The sequence below is a fragment of the Chiloscyllium plagiosum genome, unplaced genomic scaffold, assembly GCF_037043375.1.
Source record: "Chiloscyllium plagiosum isolate Xiang-an unplaced genomic scaffold, Cpla_swu_hap1 HiC_scaffold_53X, whole genome shotgun sequence".
NCBI lineage: Eukaryota > Metazoa > Chordata > Chondrichthyes > Orectolobiformes > Hemiscylliidae > Chiloscyllium > Chiloscyllium plagiosum.
The window spans coordinates 9,227,926-9,247,374 of record NW_028270191.1 but is presented as its reverse complement, the minus strand read 5'-3'; the positions used below and the strand labels follow the sequence as shown (position 1 = coordinate 9,247,374).

The window sequence follows — 19,449 nt, the reverse complement described above, 5'->3', positions numbered from 1 at the left end:
ACAAGGCACAAGTCAGGAGGGTGATGGAATACTCCCCACTTGCCCCTGGATGGGAGCAGCTCCAACAACACTCAAGAAGCTCAACACCATCCAGGACAAAGCAGCCGCTTGATTGGCCCCACATCCACAAACATCCACTCCCTCCCCCCACCTACGCTCAGTAGCAGCAGTGTGTACCATCTACAAGATGCACTGCAGGAATTCACCAAAGATCCTCAGACCCACCACCACTTCCATCTAGAAGGACAAGGGCAACAGATACATGGGAACACCACCCCCTGCAAGTTCCCCTCCAAGCCCCTCACCATCCTGACTTGGAAATATATCCCTGTTCCTTCAGTGTCACTGGGTCAAAATCCTGGAATTCCCCTCCCTCAGGGTATTGTGGGTCTACCCACAGCACATGGACTGCAGCGGTTCAAGATGGCAGCTCACCCCCACCTTCTCAAGGGGGAAACTAGGGATGGGGTAATAAATGCTGGGCCCAGCTAGCAACACCTACACCCCACAAATGAATAAGTTTAAAAAATCGACTAATGAATAAAATCAGAAAATATGTGAGTCACTGACAAGTGACAGACCAGATTGCAATTGGATGTGGCAGGATCAGGATTGGAACCACTGCTGGTCACAATTTCCACGGATGATTGGGAATTTTGAATCAGAAGTACAATTTCTAATTTTGCGGGTGACACCAAATTGGGGGAGAGTAGCCATTTTGAAGAGGGCTGCGACAAATTCCAGGGGTCAGATTCATACAGTTGCAGAATAATGAGCAATTGAGGTTCAGCTCAAATATCCAGAAATTGAACATTAATCTTCCAAAACTGGAGGAAGTGGACATTAAAACCATTTTCTGACTGACTAGACAACACATGGACATTAACTGGTACCCCTAACGCAGTAGGCCGCATTTCAGTTAGCCCAGGTACACAGGGCACCTTGAGGATTGGTGTGTTGGGCATTAAGAGGGAGAATGAGGACATTGGGAGGGGTGGGCATGCTTGGAGGGTACTCAAGCCATGAACTGTCCAGGTCGAGGTCCTGTCTGAGGTGGCAGCCCCTCAGTCTGTGCGGCTGTTCAATCCCTGTGCAAAGCCAGTCCAGAGCTGTCTTTGACCCTTTTATTACAGTCAGTTCCACAGAGGTGGTGCTGCATTGTGTGAGGCAGAACAGGCCATTGCAAAGTCCTCATTGGCCCTGATCCAGACTGACCGTGCCACCATCTGGTACCCGCTCGGCTTGGTAGGCTTGCAAACCAGTGACACTCATCTGACTGGCGCTGCTGAGTCATGATGACAGCATTGGCTGGAAATATATCGTGTGACCCTGGTTACAAAATCGGCTAAGCTGTTTCTAGACGGTAGCCCAATTCTAATTCTGGTTGAGAGCAGCTGGCTGTGCAGATCAAGTCCCAATGTTTTTTACATTTGAAGCTTAACAATTAGAAATGGAGACAAACCATCGTTATAGGCCTGACTGTCACTGTGCATCGCACATCACTGCCGTTGTTTGAAATGCAGCAGAACGTAGGAACATGAATTACTTTTTGAGGAAAGTGCGTTAAAATTAGAAATGCAGCGCGGGGCAAAGGCTTATGGGTAGCAGTGGGGTTATATCCCAGCAACCGTCACAAGGTTTGGAGGAGGAAGGGATGAAAAGGAGAAAACGTTGGTTCCTTTTGTAAGAAATTTGTTGCTGTGAGGTCTCGTGGGTAGTGACCCTGCCTCTGAGCTAGGAGCTCCAGGTTGGAGTCCCATTCCAGGAATTGACAGGCCAGGAAGGTGCATTCGGAAACGTAGTCAGAGAGGTTGAGGACTGATTTGTAAATCCTTCTGACACGTGCGCCCCCTCCGGTGGCAGGCAGTATGACTGGGAGACGTGCCTGCTCAGCCACATTGGCGTTACCACAACCACTCTCCGTAGCTCCAGGCTACAACACAAGTAAAGGTGTGTGTTACCACGGCAACGCCAGCTCACTGTATGATCTCCATTACACCAGCAAGAGTTTTGTCTCCGCACGGCAACAGAACCTTCGGCCCAACCAGTCCATGCTGACCCTAATCCTAAATTAATCTGCCTGTTTGCCCCATATTGCTCACAATAGACAATAGGTGCAGGAGTAGGCCATTCAGCCCTTCAAGCCCGCACTGCCAGTATTGCTCTAAACCCTTTCTATTCATATACCCATCCAGATGCCTTTTAAATGTTGTAATTGTACCAGCCTCCACCACTTCCTCTGGCAGCTCATTCTATACATGCACCACCCTCTGTGTGAAAAAGTTGCCTCTTACGTCCCTTTTAAATCTTTCCCCTCCCTTCTCCCCTAAACCTATGCCCCTCTAGTTCTGGACTCCCCCCACCCAAGGGAAAAGACCTTGACTATTTACCCTATGCATGCCCCCTCATGATTTAATAAACCTCTATAAAGTCACCCCTCAGCCTCCGACACTCCAGGGAAAAAAGTCTCAGCTTATCCTCCCTCTCCTTTGAGTTCAAACCCTCCAATCCCAGCAACCTCATACATCAAAATCTTTCTTGCAAACCCCTCGTCCTGATCTTTTTTTTTGCCGAATGACAGATTTTCTGAGGAGCCCGACGTTGAACTCAGTGGTTAACGTCTGTCAAAAAGTCCCTCAGTCACCAAAAAAAAAACACACCCTCGAGACTGTGCTCTAACCCTACCCTCGGGAGATGAAAAGTACCTTTAACAGTAAAAGGGGAAGGTAAAGATGCTTAAAAAAAAAGAGAAAAATATAAAACTCAGAGGGAGATGAAAGTCACTGTAATCTCTAGTTTAGTTGTACCTCTGGACTTTCAGAGGTAGCATTGAAAAATCTGGGAGGGAGCACAGGCTGACAGATTTCTTCTGTCAGTGAAGTAGTGACATTAATGGACGAATGCACTCGTTCAAACAAGTGTTTTAGTGGGCTGTGTAAGCCAGGACTCAAAGCTTAGTTATGTGAATAAATGTGGAGATACAGTCAACAGAGCCTGCAGTGTCTGCAGTGCATCTTGTAGATGGTACACACTGCTGCTACTCAGCGTCGGTGGGGGGGAGGGAGTGGGTGTTTGTGGATGTGGGGTCAATCAAGCGGCTGCTTTGTCCTGGATGGTGTCGAGCTCCTTGAGTGTTGTTGGAGCTGCCCCCATCCAGGGGCAAGTGGGGAGTATTCCCTCACCCTCCTGACTGGTGCCTTGCAGACAGGCTTTGGGGAGTCAGGGGGTGAGTTACTCGCTGCAGGATTCCTAACCTCTGACCTGCTCTTGTAGCCGCTGTGTTTATGTGGTGAGTCCAGTTCAGTTCCTAGTCAATGGAAACCGCCAGGATGTTGATCGTGGAGGATTCAGTGATGGTAATGCTGTTAATTATCAAGGGATGGTGATTGAATTAAGATTTTATTTCAGGTTTCCAACATCTGCAACATGGCTAGTCCAGTTGAGTTTCTGGTCAATGGTAACCCCCAGGATGTTGATACTGGGGAATTCAGTGATGGTAACACCATTGAACACCAAGGGATGATGGTTAGATTGTCTCTTTTTTGCGATCGTCACAGCCTGGTACATGTGTTTCTTGCCACTTGTCAGCCCAAGCCTCAGTATCGTCCAGCTTGTTTAGCTACATCAGCTCCTGACGCTTTTAGATAGTTGTGCATTCGTGCCATGGACCTGGCAGAAAGACAACCATATGAATAAGCTTTAGGTATCTTTTGTGGGTGGCACGGTGGCACAGTGGTTAGCACTGCTGCCTCACAGCGCCAGAGACCCGGGTTCAATTCCCGCCTCAGGCGACTGACTGTGTGGAGTTTGTATGTTCTCCCCGTGTCTGCGTGGGTTTCCTCCGGGTGCTCCGCGTTCCTCCCACAGTCCAAAGATGTGCAGGTCAGGTGAATTGGCCATGCTAAATTGCCCTTGGTGTTAGGCGTAGGGGAATGGGTCTGGGTGGGTGCGCTTCGGCGGGTCGGTGTGGACTTGTTGGGCCGAAGGGCCTGTTTCCATACTGTAAGTAATCTAACCTAAAGTACCTCACAACAGTGGTTTAAATGCTGAGTGTGATTTGTTTTAGAATCATACAATCCCTACAATGTGTTTAAGAGGCCATTTGGCCCATTGGGTCTGCACCGACCCTCTGAAGGCCATCTCACTCAGACTCACCCTCTCCCTGTAACCCTGCATTTCCCTTGGCTAACCCACCTAACCTGCACATCCCTGGATGCTATAGGGCAATTGAGCGTGGCCCACACATCTTTGGACTGTGGGAGGTAACCGGAGCACCCGGAGGAAACCCACGCAGACACGGGGAGAATGTGCAAACTCCACACAGTCAGTCGCCCGAGTCTGGAATCGAATCCAGGTACCTGGTGCTGTGAGGCAGCAGTGCTAACCACTGAGCCACCCTGCCACCCTACAACTCAGGGTGAGAGAGCCTGGAAGAAGTTTTTTCATTAAATCATGGGACGTGGATATCACTGGCTAGGCAGCATTTATTGTCTGTCCCTAATTGCCCAGAGGGCAGTTAAGAGTCAACCACATTGCTGTGGTCTGGAGCCTTTAAGGCTCCTCACCTCGTGGGGAAGCGGTAGCACATTGGTAACATTGTTGGATTGCCACGCCACTTGGTCGAATTTAAATTCACTTAATAAATTTGGATTCAAGCTGGTCTTAGTGATGGTGGACATGGTAACAAACAGTGATTTGTCATAAAAACCCATCTAACATCCTTGAGAGAAGGAAATCTACCGTCCTTACCTGGTCTGGGCCTACAAACGATTCCAGACCAACAGTCAATGAGGTCAACTCTCAACTGCCCCCTGAAAAGGCTGAGGGAAGTCCTCCGTTCGAAGGGCAATTAGGAACGGGCAGCAAATGCTGGACTTGTCAGTGACCCCCACACGCCCTGAAAGGCAACAAAAAAGCATCTGCCATAGGTGGAGACCAATCACTGAAAATATTTCTGTGTGAGCTTGACAAAATCTACCTTCTGACTTGCCTGCTTCCTCCATTTTGTATTTCACAGCCGGTCGCCACTGAGTCAAACCAGTAGAGCTGGTCAGATGTACTCTTGAGCTGAAATACCTCTTTTCTTCTGTCTCTCGGGTCCTGGATTAGTAGAAACACCTCTGATTCAGTAAAAAAAGATGGTTGCATCATAGAAGGAGACAATTTAGTGTGTATGCTGGCTGTCCCCATGCCGAAGCCATTCTCTCCAGACACAATTCTGTTCGTTTCTGGAAAGTGATTGGCTGAAACAGTATCCCCCAATTTCCCAGGCACTGCAGTCCAGATCCTGACGGCATGCTGAGTTCAAAATCATATTTCCCTCCTGTTGCCTTTTCATCAACCACTTCTGGTGCTCTGCCTCCACCAATAGGGGGCAGTCTCTGCGGATCTGCTATGTCCAGGCTCATCATGGTTCAGCTGACGTCCATCCCAGCTCCTCTTGGAGGGAAACAACCCCAGCTTCTCACTTCCCCCTCCGTTGCGAGAGGCTCTTCGAAGGCTGACTTTCCCTTTGGCGGTTGAAGTTCCACGGCAACAACTTGCCTTGACACGATGGAGTAAAATCTCCCATGGCGCAGCAATTGGTGAAACAAACTTTGGCATTGAGCCACGGAAAGGGTTTGGGAGAAAGAGCCGAAGTGATGAAAGGGAAGTGCTTTGTTCCAGAACACCGGAGACGTGAACAGAATGGGAGCGAATCATTCAAGAGTCAAGCATTGATCACTTCCCCCTCCATTCTCCCGCAACAAAAATCTTCCGTTGAACTGACACACCCAGTGGAAGTGTTGATAAGGTTGGGAATGGTCGCGAAGCTTAGAGGCCAAGGGATCCAAGCAAAGTTGCCAAATTGGTTCCAGAATTGGCCACATGGTGACGGTCAGGAGTTTTTTTATTTTCCAACCCTGTAACCAATTTGGTTCCACAGGGTTTGGTGTTGGGGCTCTTGCTATTTGTGTTTTATGGAAATGATTTAAATGTTGGGAGGCCATGTTGCGGCTGTACAGGACATTGGTTCGGCCACTTTTGGTATACTGCATTCAATTCTGGTCTTCTTCCTGTCGGAAGGATGTTGTGAAACTTGAAAGGGTTCAGAAAAGATTTACAAGGATGTTGCCAGGGTTGGAGGGTTTGAGCTACAGGGAGAGGCTGAACAGGCTGGGGCTGTTTTCCCTGGAGCGTCGGAGGCTGAGGGGGTGACCTTATAGAGGTTTATAAAATCATGAGGGGCATGGATAGGGTAAATAGACAAAGTCTTTTCCCTGGGGTGGGGGAGTCCAGAACTAGAGGGCATAGGTTTAGGGTGAGAGGGGAAAGATATAAAAGAGACCTAAGGGGCAACGTTTTCACACAGAGGGTGGTATGTGTATGGAATGAGCTGCCAGAGGAAGTGGTGGAGGCTGGTACAGTTACAGCATTTAAAAGGCATTTGGATGGGTATATGAATAGGAAGGGTTTGGAGGGATATGGGCCACGTGCTGGCAAATGGGACGAGATTGGGTTGGGATATCTGGTCGGCATGGACGGGTTGGACCAAAGGGTCTGTTTCTGTGCTGTACATCTCTATGACTTGATTGATTGTAGGAGGGTTAATCAGTAAGTGTGTGAATGATGTGAATATTGATAGGGAGGTAAACAGTGAGGAGGATAGTCTTAGCTTCCAGGAGAATAGATTTGAAAAGTGTGGCGCTGGAAAAGCACAGCAGGTTCGGCAGCATCCGAGGAGCAGGAGAGTTGATGTTTCAGGCATAAGCCCTTCATCAGAAGGATATAGGCAGGCTGATCAAAGGCACATACGTGGGTCTCTTGCGGTATCAGGACAGGTGAATAAAGTGGTAAAGAAGGCATCTGGGATACTTGTGTTTATTAGCTGAGGCAGAGAGTTTAAGAGCAGGGAGGTGACGCTGGAACTGGACAAAACATTGCTTACTCCAACAGCTCGGGTATAGTGTAGAGTTCTGGAGTCCACATTATAGGAGGGATGTAACTACACTGGAGAGGGTGCAGGGGAGATTTACCAGGATAAACCTTAGTCTGGGGCAGTGGGGATTTACCCGGATGTTGCCTGGTCTGGGGCAGGGGGGATTTACCAGGATGTTGCCTGGTCTGGGGCAGGGGGGATTTACCAGGATGGTGCCTAGTCTGGGGCAGGGGGGATTTACCAGGATGGTGCCTGGTCTGTGGCAGAGGGAGATTTACCAGGATGTTGCCTGGTCTGTAGTGTTTCTGTGATGGAGAGAGATTGGACAGACTGGGGTGTTTTCCTTGGAGCAGAGGAGATTGAGGAGGGAACATTACTGAGATATATCCAATAATGAGGGATATAGACAGGGTGGACAGGAAGGAACCTTTCCCCTGACAGCAGAATCAATGGTCAGGAGGTGTCGACTTAAGACAAGGGGCAGGATGTTCAGAGGAGATGGGGAAAGACCTTTGCCCCAAGAGGATGGTGGGAATATGGAACTCCCTGCTTGTAGTGGTGAGAGAGGCAGAAACCCTCAGTGCATTGAAGAAGGATTTAGATGTATACTCTATGCAGACAAGGCTATGGGGCCCAGTCCTGGGGAATAGGATTCGAATAGGATAGGATAGGATAGGATAGGAGGGATAGGATTTATGACCATCTGGAAGAGCATGGCTTGATTAAATGCAGTCAACACGGCTTTGTGAGGGGCAGGTCATGCCTCACAAACCTTATCGAGTTCTTTGAGGATGTGACTAGAAAAGTTGATGAGGGTCGAGCTGTGGATGTGGTGTATATGGACTTTAGCAAGGCATTTGATAAGGTTCCCCATGGGAGGCTCATTCAGAAGGTCAGGAGGAATGGGATACAGGGGAACATAGCTGTCTGGATCCAGAATTGGCTGGCCAACAGAAGACAGCGAGTGGTAGTAGAAGGAAAATATTCGGCCTGGAAGTCAGTGGTGAGTGGTGTTCCACAGGGCTCTGTCCTTGGGCCTCTACTGTTTGTAATTTTTATTAATGACTTGGATGAGGGGATTGAAGGATGGAACAGCAAGTTTGCAGGCGACACAAAGGTTGGTGTCGTTGACAGTATAGAGGGCTGTTGTAGGCTGCAGGGGGACATTGACAGGATGCAGAGATGGGCTGAGAGGTGGCAGATGGAGTTCAACCTGGATAAATGCGAGGTGATGCATTTTGGAAGGTCGAGTTTGAAAGCTGAGTACAGGATTAAGGATAGGATTCTTGGCAGTGTGGAGGAACAGAGGGATCTTGGTGTGCAGGTACATAGATCCCTTAAAATGGCCACCCAAGTGGACAGGGCTGTTAAGAAAGCATATGGTGTTTTGGCTTTCATTAACAGGGGGATTGAGTTTTAGAGTCGTGAGATCTTGTTGCAGCTCTATAAAACTTTGGTTAGACCGCACTTGGAATACTGCGTCCAGTTCTGGTCGCCCTATTATAGGAAAGATGTGGATGCTTTGGAGAGGGTTCAGAGGAGGTTTACCAGGATGCTGCCTGGACTGGAGGGCTTATCTTATAAGGAGAGGTTGACTGAGCTCTGACTTTTTTCATTGGAGAAAAGGAGGAGGAGAGGGGACCTAATTGAGGTGTACAAGATAATGAGAGGCATAGATAGAGTCGATAGCCAGAGACTATTTCCCAGGGCGGAAATGGCTAACACGAGGGGTCATAGTTTTAAGCTGGTTGGAGGAAAGTATAGAGGGGATGTCAGAGGCAGGTTCTTTACACAGAGAGTTTGTGAGAGCATGGAATGCGTTGCCAGCAGCAGTTGTGGAGGCAGAGTCATTGGCGACATTTAAGAGACACCTGGACATGCATATGGTCACAGACATTTGAGGGTGCATACATGAGGATCAGTGGTCGGCACAACATCGTGGGCTGAAGGGCCTGTTCTGTGCTGTACTGTTCGATGAATAGTCAGGGGGTTGTTTTTGACTAGCGCAGGCTTGATTTGGAATGGAAGGCCTACTGTTGACCTTCCGTAAATCGATGACGATGCAAATCAAAGCCCTGTTGTTTGCGAACTAGCTCCTGATCGTTTACTCAGTCGATCGACGGTGTACCTATTTGCAGTGTCTTTCCGAAAGGAATGATTGGTCACGTTCCCTTGCTTCCAGCATGCGTCCTGTCAGGAATCCCCTGTGCTGCCTTTTGCTGGTCACGTTGCCTCTGGGAATTTTCTTCCTTTGCCTTTGGTCGCTGAAGCCTGACCGTATTGTCGACGTCAGGTACCGGCTTCCTGGGATTTCCGAGGGCCATCTGCGGCAAGGGGTTTGGGAGCCGTCTGAGAAATATGCCCACATCTCCTACAAAGTCAAAGAGATCGTGGCTGGGTGAGTCCGTACTTTCCTGTCAGCACTTCCATCACGCGGAGAGAGCCCCGACCTTCCTAGGACTTCCAACCTGTACCTTCTGTATCTGGGGATTCAGGTTTCCATATCTCCATGACCAGGGAGTCCACAACTGGGAGGGGGTATGGGGGGGGGGGGGGAGGTGTGCCTCAGTCGAGGACTGAGCTGAGGGGGGGATGTCTTCACCCAAAGAGTGGGGAAGCCTGTGCAATCCTCTGCCACAGCGAGTGGCTGAGGCCAATACGTTGGTTTCAAGGAGTTAGATTTGGTTAGAACCATAGAATAGTCATAGAATCATGGACTGAAGAGTCCACACCGACCTTCCAAAGAGCATCTTGCCCAGACCCACTGTATCCCCTGTAAACCCCACATTTTCCCCATGGCCAATCCACCCGAACCTGCACATCCCTGGGCACTATGGGACAATTTATCCTGGCCAATCCACCCTATCCTGCACATCCCTGGACACTATGGGACAATTTAGCATGGCCAATCCACCCTAACCTGCACATCCCTGGGCATTATGGGACAATTTAGCATGGCCAATCCACCCTATCCTGCACATCCCTGGGCACTATGGGACAATTTAGCATGGCCAATCCACCCTATCCTGCACATCCCTGGGCACTATGGGACAATTTAGCATGGCCAATCCACCCTAACCTGCACATCCCTGGGCACTATGGGACAATTTAGCACGGCCAATCCACCCTAACCTGCACATCCCTGGGCACTATGGGACAATTTAGCACGGCCAATCCATCCTAACCTGCACATCCCTGGGCACTATGGGACAATTTAGCACGGCCAATTCACCCTAACCTGCACATCCCCGGGCACTATGGGGCAATTTAGCATGACCAATCCACCCGAACCTGCACATCCCTGGGCACTATGAGTAATTTAGCATGGCCAATCCATCCTAACCTGCACATCCGTGGACACTATGGGACAATTTATCATGGCCAATCCACCCTAACCTGCACATCCGTGGACACTATGGGACAGTTTAGCATGGCCAATCCACCCGAACCTGCACATCCCTGAGCACTATGGGACAATTTAGCATGGCCAATCCACCCTAACCTGCACATCCCTGGGCACTATGGGACAATTTAGCATGGCCAATCCACCCTAACCTGCACATCCCTGGGCACTATGGGACAATTTAGCATGGCCAATCCACCCTAACCTGCACATCCCTGGGCACTATGGGACAATTTAGCATGGCCAATCCACCCTAACCTGCACATCCCTGGGCACTATGGGACAATTTAGCATAGCCAATCCACCCTAACCTGCATATCCCTGGGCACTATGGGACAATTTAATTATTGAAGATCCGAATGCTTGCCTTCATTAATTTTGGTTTCGGAAGCTCGTCGTGAAGAAGTATCCAACATGTGTCCAGTCTTTGAGTCGTCAGTGTGTTTGACGCCCACAAAACTCTTTCTCCTTAGGCTTCTTCCAAAGAATGGCTGCCGATGTGAGAAAGAGGAGCCTATGATAAATCTCCCCTTTGCCAAGCACCTTTTCCGCCAGGTTTCCGTCCAACAGTTTGAGCAGGTCTTCAAAGAAGCCCAACGGGAGGAATTGAAGAAAAGGAGGGAACAGGAGTATCAGCAATTTCTGCAAAGGTACGTAGTCCTAAATAGCACCACATCTATCAAGGCCTTTACCATTTTGCAGCCATAAAATAGATATGCAAATGTTCAATGAAGACTGACAGCCAGTCCCACAACAATGACCTCCATGGTGCTCGAAGCCCCAGTATAGGTGTCCAGGGCCTATGCCTGAATTTGTCCATACATTGTTCCCTTTTCACTCAGGAATCAGTAAGAGAGGCTGCTAATTCTTGCTTGTAACGCCCTGAACAATCAGGGCCTACGTTCTTGGTCTGAATTTAATTAGCTAACAAAGATTGACCGTTAACAGTTCCTGCTGTGTCTCCATGCCAACCGTGGCTCAACCAGTCAGCACCCTCTTCTCAAACTGTCCAACTTGATATTCCTTTTTTAAGTTTGGCTCCTGTTGACGGTGCCAAAAAACACTTCAATTTTATTTCTCGTTTTAGAAATATTTAGGTTCTGCATTACCAAGCGATTTATTCTTCACAGGAAATGATGCAGTGTCACATGATAGCACCCTCCCTCACAACCCTGTGGCAAGATGAGGCCTGCAGGAAAGATGTTTCTTAAAAGTTGCTGACTCCATCCCTACTGTCTGCAACCCACACCCACCTTCCCCCAGCTCCAGATTGACAAACCCCACCACTGCTTTTTGGAAGGGTTGAGGTATCCGTACAGGGCACCCGGAGGTGGCATTGTCAATGTCACCCCCTGGTGCTGCCAGTCTCCCCATCCATGGGAACGCTGATCAGTCAACAGTGGCTCAGATATTGGTGGGTGTTTTTAAGGAGCTGGGAGAGGTCAAAGGGGGCTTTTCCAGCAACAGAGAACCTAAAGTTAACAGTCAAGCAGTCAATCACCTGCAAAGCTTCACTACATCGTTCATCTTGTGATGACACTGTGGCTTTAAGGGATGTGTTTTGGCCAGGTTTCTTTTGGACAGAGAGATTGGGGGACAGGCGCTGAACAGTCTAAGAAGATAAACACCTTGTGAAGCCTCAGGTTTTTTGTTTTAAAAAAGAAGGGTGGAACAATAGAAGCAGCCTGAACGGGTGGGGTCAAACTCCCATGGAACGAGGATTTTCAGTTTTAGCTTTCAGCAGTTGTTGCTGGGGTCCCGGCAGGGTTTGAAGCTGCAGGAAATCTCTCCCCGGCTCCGACACTCGCTCAGAATTTTCTCCAAGTGTTTTTCCTCTTGGGATCACAAAGGTGCATGTGAGACAGCCTGTGTTCTGAATTTGCCTTTTGCCAAGGGTGCGTTTGTGATGGTACTGTAATGCAACAGTTCATTAGTAGTATTGTGTTCAGTTCTGGTCACCACCTTATTGGAAGGATGTGGAAGCTTTAGAGAGGGTGCAGAGGAGATTTACCAGGATGCTGCCTGGACTGGAGGACATGCCTTATGAAGAAAGGTTGAGGGAGCTAGGGCTTTTCTCACTGGAACGAAGAAGGATGAGAGGTGACTTGATAGATGCATACAAGATGACGAGAGGCAAAGATAGAGTGGATAGCCAGAGGCTTTTTCCCAGGGTGGGAAATGTCTATCACGAAGGGGCATAACTTTAAGGTGATTAGAGGAAGGTATGTGAGATGTCAGAGGGCGGTTCTTTACACAGAGAGTGGTGGGTGTGTGGAATGCGTGGCCTGCGGTGGTAGTAGAGTCACAGACATTAGGGACATTTAAGCGACTCTTGGATAGGCACATGGAAGATAGTACAATGAAGGGTGTGTAGGTTAGACTGATCTTCGGGTAGGATAAAAGGTCAACACAACATGGAGGGCCGAAGGGCCTGGATTGTTCTATGTTCTCATAGTTACTGTATCTATTAGTCGATTAAATTTTCTTCTGTTGAATTTTAACTGTGTTTTGCTTTAATTGGACCAATCGAATTGCATCTGGAATGCAACGCCTTATGTTGAAAATAAGAAAGAAGTTAGGGCCGAGACTACCTTCTCACTATTTAGAGGGTCTGGTCCAATCCACAACAGACTGTAGTGAGCTCTCGATTTGGGGATTAGCTTCTCACGTGATGTCTGCACCCTTTTCTGTTTTCCTGAGCGCCTCTTGTTTTCTCTGCTGTTTGCACAGGTCCCATTCCTCTGCCGACGTCATGATCATCGCCAAAGCCAACACCCCTCTGGAATACCCCACGCAAGGGCTACATGTACAGCCCCTCAAAACCATCGTCATCCCAGGTCAGAACCCACGCACTGTCAGGGGCTGCGCGAGATATATGGCAACCTTTCCAGACTGTCATCGCTGAAGGTGTTTTTTTTTCCCCTTTTGGCTAAACGTGCAGGTTCAAGGAAAGGGGCTGAAGAGCCTGCTGTTCCTGTGTAACAGGCTGGAGGAGAGGGTGCTGAATGGCCTCCTGCTGTTCCTGTGTAACAGGCTGGAGGAGAGGGGGCTGAATGGCCTCCTGCTATTCCTGTGTAACAGGCTGGAGGAGAGGGTGCTGAATGGCCTCCTGCTATTCCTGTGTGACAGGCTGGAGGAGAGGGTGCTGAATGGCCTCCTGCTGTTCCTGTGTGACAGGCTGGAGGAGAGGGGGAGGGCTGAATGGCCTCCTGCTGTTCCTGTGTAACAGGCCGGAGGAGAGGGGGAGGGCTGAATGGCCTCCTGCTGTTCCTGTGTAACAGGCTGGAGGAGAGGGGGAGGGCTGAATGGCCTCCTGCTGTTCCTGTGTAACAGGCCGGAGGAGAGGGGGAGGGCTGAATGGCCTCCTGCTGTTCCTGTGTAACAGGCTGGAGGAGGAGGGGGGCTGAATGGCCTCCTGCTGTGCAGTAGGGTCAAGGGGCTGGATGGATGTTGTCCTGTTCTGTTGTAACACACTTGAGGAGGGGGCTGAATTGAGCTGATCCTGTTCCTGTGAAGCAGCCTGTCGCAATCCTACGGCTTCCTCCTTGTCGCTTCTAATCCGAGAGAGCGTGTGCCGTTTTCTGAGTTGCGATGAACTCTTAACTGCTCGAACAAGCCGCTCAGCACAAGGGATGGCAACAAACACTGGCCTTGTGCGTGATACCCACACCCCACCAAAGAATTAGCGAAAGGTTAATGCATCCAGCTTGCTTTTAAAGGGGACTGCCTGGAGTTAGATTTCAGGAGCTGAGGCAGACCATGTTCGTAAGGGATGTCAGGTAAGGATCATGCATTTCTGTAGTACCTTTCACGACCACAGGATGGCGGAAAATCCTTGACAGCCAGTAAATGACATTGTGCAGCATAGTTACTGTTGCAACCTGGGAAAAATGGCAGGCAATTTGGGCACAGCGAGCGTCTACAAACAGCACTGTGATCAATGGCCTAGTCATCCATCTCCTGTGAGGTTGGTCAAAGGATGAATTTCGGCCCTCATTTGAAACAGCGCCACAGGGAGCTTTCCTGAGGGCAAATGGGGTCTCCGTTTGACAACTTATTGGTGAACTGGCCCTTCTAACAGCACAGCACTCCCTCAGTACTACACTGGGAGCCTTGGCTTGGAATAGAAGTACTGCCAGGGGGTTTGAACCCTCAACATTCAGACTCTGAGGTATAAGAGTTACCACTGAGCCACAGCTGCAGTACATATCGGTGCTGCAGCCGGAACTCAATTTTACGGAAAACTGAGGTTTGACACCCAATTCACCAGTGTTTGGTGAATTAAGCTGAGAAATGGGAGTAGAGTTTTATGAATGATCAATAAACTCAGTGGTTTTTGCAAGGTTTGTAGCTCAGGTTAAGGTTTAGGGTGTAGGTTTGCTCGCTGAGCTGTAGGTTTCATATCCAGACGTTTCATTACCTGGCTCGGTAACATCATCAGTGGCGACCTCCAAGTGAAGTGAAGCTGTTGTCTCCTGCTTTCGTTTTATATCTTTCTCCTGGATGGGGTTCCTGGGGTTTGTGGTGATGTCATTTCCTGTTTGTTTTCTGAGGGGTTGATAGATGGCATCTAGATCTATGTGTTTGTTTATGGCGTTGTGGTTGGAGTGCCAGGCCAGAGACATGCCAGAGAATTGAACCCAGGTCTCTGGTGCTGTGAGGCAGCCGTGCTAACCACTGTGCCACCATGCCACCCATAGGCTGGGGCTGTTTTCCCTGGAGTGTCAGAGGCTGAGGGGTGACCTTATAGAGGTTTACAAAATCATGAGGGATATGGATAGGGTAAATAGGCAAAGTCGTTTCCCAGGGTAGGGGAGTCCAGAACTAGAGGGCATAGGTTCGAGGTGCCAACATACTCATTGCTTATGAAGGTTCTGGTCTTTGACTGGAAGTGCCAGTGTTGGACTGGGGTGGGCAAAGTTAAAAATCACACAACACCAGGTTATAGTCCGACAGGTCTATTTGGAAGCACTAGCTTTCGGAGCGCTGCTCCTTCATCAGATGGAAGACGAGTTGAGCATGTTCAGTGCCTTTCACTGCCTTGTGATTCGGAAGAACAGGTTGAGAGTGGAAGTCCTGCCCTGAACGAGATGTGAATTTTGAATTTGATTGTGTTTGCCCCTCCCCAGTTGCCATCAGGCAAACTTGTCATAAAAACCACTTAGGAAGGAAGACTGTTGGTCCTGGCTTAGTCTGGCCGACATGTGATTCTAATCCAGTCCCAGTCCCGGAACAGGCAAAAAAGTGGCGTTCCCAGGTGGTGCTCACCTCCCGCGAACATGTGTTTAGAGGAAAGAAAAAATTCATGTGAAGCAAAATGCGACCTTCCTCCTAATGTGTTTTCTTTCTTGCAGGTTTAAGTTTACAAGCTCCGTCTAGGAAACTGTATCGGGTAAGATATCTACAAGCACTCTTTACATGGAGTTAAAAATCCCACAACACCAGGTTATAGTCCAACAGGTTTAATTGGAAGCACACTAGCTTTCGGAGCACTGCTCCTTCAGGTGATTGTGGAGCGTCGCTCTGAAAGCTAGTGTGCTCCCAATTAAACCTGTTGGACTATAACCTGGTGTTGTGGGATTTTTAACTTTGTACACCCCAGTCCAACACTGGCATCTCTGAGTCTTTGCATGGAGCCCGTTTCATCCCTTTACTTCTCTGTGAACCTGAACAGTTGAATATTGCAGTTGCAGTAACAAAGGGGCCTCCTGTCTGTTGCCTTACACCTGTCTGTTGTGGAGTTAACTTGCAGAGTTAACCCGTTATTTGCTGAATGTCAGTTGTCCCTGGACATGAGGTCAAGCCATACCCCAGCACGATTTGTTCTTGCACTGACATCCCCCTACCAACCACTCCACCGATATATCCGCCAGCTTCAAGTGAGTGGGATCTTGCTGTGCGCAAATGGGGGCGCCGCCTTTTCGGCACTTTGACCGCCTGTGCAGGAAAGCGCTTCCTCAGCGGGAAAGGGCCCTGCCGTTGTGCAAAGCGCGAAATAAACGCAGGACGTCCTTCGCGTTAAGGCTGCCACTTGAGCTGGGCAGCTGTCAAAGGTGGGAAAAGTGGCTGTGGGGGTTGCGGGGGTGGGAGGGGGAGGTGGGGAAAGGAAGTGGGGGTTGATTTTTGAGCCTGAATCAAGGAGGGTGGTAGTGAGCTGCCTGGGACGGCAGGGCTCGGGGTCGTTTTGTCCATGTGGAGGCAGAGGATGGTCAGTGCACTGTGTCATCTCCTCCCGTTACTGAATGCACAATTGTCAAACTTGCATTGGCTGTGAGCTAATCCGACCGTGGCTCTTAAAGGAGCTGATGGGTCCCTTTCAATCAGTGACCAAAACTAGGGGCAGAAATATCGTCATTATTATTAAATTCCATGGCATAAGCAGTGGGACTATGGAACTTGCTCCTACAGGGAGAGCACGTAAGTTGAACATTATCAAAAGATTGTGCGTGTTTTCCAGCCCCTGCCCAGATAGCCATGAAATGGGTTGTGGGGCGGAATCAGATCTTGTGATTTTTTTTTTCCACACTCCGTGGCCAATCTATGAAATAGTTACACTGTGTCAAGGAACAGAAAAACCAAACTGTGGAGATTTTCTGGGCTTTGAAAGCATCTTCTGACTCCCCATATTAACGAACGGTGTTTGCTCATAGAATCCCGACAGAAACAGGTCATTTGGCCCAACAAATCCACACCGACACTCCGAAGAGTATCCCACCCAAAACCATTTCCCCAACCCTATTATTCTACATTTCACCCTGACTAATGCACTTAACCTGCACATCCCTGGGCACTATGGGACAATTTAGCATGGCCAATCCACCCTAACCTGCACATCCCTGGACACTATGGGACAATTTAGCATGGCCAATCCACCCTAACCTGCACATCCCTGGACACTATGGGACAATTTAGCACGGCCAATCCACCCTAACCTGCACATCCCTGGATCCTATGGGACAATTTACCACAGCCAATGCACCCTAACCTGCACATCCCTGGGCACTATGGGACAATTTAGCATGGCCAATCCACCCTAACCTGCACATCCCTGGACACTATGGGACAATTTAGCACGGCCAATGCACCCTAACCTGCACATCCCTGGGCACTATGGGACAATTTAGCATGGCCAATCCACCCTAACCTGCACATCCCTGAGCACTATGGGACAATTTAGCATGGCCAATCCACCCTAACCTGCACATCCCTGGACACTATGGGACAATTTAGCATGGCCAATCCACCCTAACCTACACACCCCTGGGCACTATGGGACAATTTAGCATGGCCAATCTACCCTAACCTGCACATCCCTGGACACTACAGGACAATTTAGCATGGCCAATCCACCCTAACCTGCACATCCCTGGACACTATGGGACAATTTAGCATGGCCAATCTACCCTAACCTGCACATCCCTGGGCACTATGGGACAATTTAGCATGGCCAATCCACCCTAACCTGCACATCCCTGGATCCTATGGGACAATTTAGCACGGCCAATGCACCTGAACCTGCACATCCCTGGGCACTATGGGACAATTTAGCATGGCCAATCCACCCTAACCTGCACATCCCTGGACAGTATGGGACAGTTTAGCATGGCCAATCCACCCTAACCTGCACATCCCTGGGCACTATGGGACAATTTAGCATGGCCAATCCCCCCTAACCTGCACATCCCTGGGCACTATGGGGCAATGTAGCACGGCCAATCCACCCAAACCTGCACATCCCTGGGCACTATGGGACAATTTAGCATGGCCAATCCCCCCTAACCTGCACATCCCTGGGCACTATGGGGCAATGTAGCACGGCCAATCCCCCCTAACCTGCACATCCCTGGGCACTATGGGACAATTTAGCACGGCCAATCCACCCTAACCTGCACATCCCTGGGCACTATGGGACAATTTAGCATGGCCAATCCACCCTAACCTGCACATCCCTGGGCACTATGGGACAATTTAGCACGGCCAATCCACCCTAACCTGCACATCCCTGGACACTATGGGACAATTTAGCATGGCCAATCCACCCTAACCTGCACATCCCTGGGCACTATGGGACAATTTAGCATGGCCAATCCACCCTAACCTGCACATCCCTGGGCACTATGGGACAATTTAGCATGGCCAATCCACCCTAACCTGCACATCCCTAGGCACTATGGGACAATTTAGCATGTCCAATCCACCCTAACCTGCACATCCCTGGGCACTATGGGACAATTTAGCATGTCCAATCCACCCTAACCTACACATCCCTAGGCACTATGGGACAATTTAGCATGTCCAATCCACCCTAACCTGCACATCCCTGGGCACTATGGGACAATTTAGCATGGCCAATCCACCCTAACCTGCACATCCCTGGACACTATGGGACAATTTAGCATGTCCAATCCACCCTAACCTACACATCCCTAGGCACTATGGGACAATTTAGCATGTCCAATCCACCCTAACCGACACATCCCTGGGCACTATGGGGCAATGTAGCACGGCCAATCCACCCTAACCTGCACATCCCTAGGCACTATGGGACAATTTAGCATGGCCAATCCACCCTAACCTGCACATCCCTGGGCACTATGGGACAATTTAGCATGGCCAATCCCCCCTAACCTGCACATCCCTAGGCACTATGGGACAATTTAGCATGTCCAATCCACCCTAACCTACACATCCCTGGGCACTATGGGACAATTTAGCATTGCCAATCCACCCTAACCTGCACATCCCTGGACACTATGGGACAATTTACCCCTGACCAATCCACCCTAACCTGCACATCCCTGGGCACTATGGGACAATTTAGCATGGCCAATCCACCCTAACCTGCACATCCCTGGGCACTATGGGACAATTTAGCATAGCCAATCTACCCTAACCTGCACATCCCTGGACACTATGGGACAATTTAGCATGGCCAATCCACCCGAACCTGCACATCCTTGGGCACTATGGGACAATTTAGCATGGCCAATCCACTCTAACCTTGACATCCCTGGGCACTATGGGACAATTTAGCATGGCCAATCCCACCCTAACCTGCACGTCCCTGGGCACTATGGGACAATTTAACATGGCCAATCCACCCTAACCTGCACATCCCTGGACTGTA

At 49.5% G+C, this 19,449-nt stretch overlaps 1 protein-coding gene across 2 annotated transcripts in view; it reads left to right on the top strand.

Annotated features, from left to right (window-relative positions):
- Positions 1–19,449, top strand: part of LOC122543431 (beta-1,4 N-acetylgalactosaminyltransferase 1-like) — a 107,674-nt gene that overhangs the window by 23,039 nt on the left and 65,186 nt on the right. For both annotated transcript variants that reach the window (XM_087985446.1, XM_087985445.1), the window contains exons 3-6: positions 9,102–9,317; positions 10,796–10,972; positions 13,053–13,159; positions 15,677–15,714. In XM_087985446.1, coding sequence (XP_087841572.1) covers positions 9,102–9,317; positions 10,796–10,972; positions 13,053–13,159; positions 15,677–15,714 — 538 coding nt within the window. The remainder of the gene's footprint in view (positions 1–9,101; positions 9,318–10,795; positions 10,973–13,052; positions 13,160–15,676; positions 15,715–19,449) is intronic.